Source organism: Orycteropus afer, unplaced genomic scaffold, assembly GCF_000298275.1.
Source record: "Orycteropus afer afer isolate SDZICR_OR568_19922 unplaced genomic scaffold, OryAfe1.0 scaffold00398, whole genome shotgun sequence".
NCBI lineage: Eukaryota > Metazoa > Chordata > Mammalia > Tubulidentata > Orycteropodidae > Orycteropus > Orycteropus afer.
The window spans coordinates 2,689,735-2,690,705 of NW_006921985.1; the positions used below are offsets into that span (position 1 = coordinate 2,689,735).

At 62.0% G+C, this 971-nt stretch overlaps 1 protein-coding gene across 1 annotated transcript in view; it reads left to right on the plus strand.

Moving 5' to 3' along the window:
- Positions 1-572, plus strand: part of HGFAC (HGF activator) — an 8,876-nt gene extending 8,304 nt beyond the window's left edge. Inside the window, 1 exon segment of the mRNA XM_007953501.1 lies at positions 390-572. Within this exon segment, the coding sequence (XP_007951692.1) occupies positions 390-572 (183 nt within the window).
- Positions 573-971: the final 399 nt, after the last annotated feature.

A 971-nucleotide genomic window follows, 5' to 3' on the forward strand; every position in this document is an offset into this window, starting at 1 on the left:
GGACATGTGGGCACGTGAGGTGGGGCAGAGGGAGCCATGGGGGGCCATATGAAGGGGGGGTGGCATGGTCAGACCTCCCTGTTCTGCCGCCCCCAGCAGCGTGGGGGCGCAAGACTTCCTGTCTGGTGAGTTTGGGGAAAGTTCAGCCCCTTTATTCCAAAGTACCTTTATCATCTGTCTCCAGGCTCCCAAAAGTCACTCTTAGAATTCTGGACCGTTCAGGGTCAGAGGGAGCTTCCTGGCGTCAGTGGGGACGTGTGGGGCTGGAATGAGCAAGAGACGGATTGGGAAGGGATTTGGGGACTGTCCCCAGGATGTCAAGGGTCTGAGCCCCCCCTGGGGTGCCAGGGGTCTGAGCCCCTGGCTCACATGTAGGGTGTCTGTCTCAGGGAGACTCGGGGGGCCCCTTGGCCTGTGAGAAGAACGGCGTGGCTTACCTGTACGGCATCATCAGCTGGGGTGATGGCTGCGGACGGCTGAACAAGCCGGGTGTCTACACCCGTGTGGCCAATTACGTGGACTGGATCAATGACCGCATGCGGCCCCCCAAACAACCTGCGGCTCCCTCCTGATGGCCCCAGGGTGGGGTGGGGGGCACCCCACCTTCTCACCTCTCCCTACCGTGCTGACAGTAAAAGGCGTCTCTGGCACCAGCCTGGCCCACACTCCCTATCTGCAGCCCTGCTGCCCTCAGGCCATGGCCGACCCCAAGGCCTGGGGACCTGAAGCCACCATCCCAGCTGACCCTCAGTGGAGACGGAACCCACAGCCCTGAAGAGAAGGTCTTCCCACGGCCAGGGAGTCGGGGCAGGTGGCACAGTCTTAGCTCTCAACCCTCCAGGGAGCTGCCTTGGGGACCCCCAGCGGGTATAGGTCTATCGTCCAGGGCAAGGGGTAGAGACCTAGTCCAGGCCCCAAGGCCAGAGGTCTGAGCCAAGCAGCACACGGAAACTGGAAAGTGCAAGAAGACA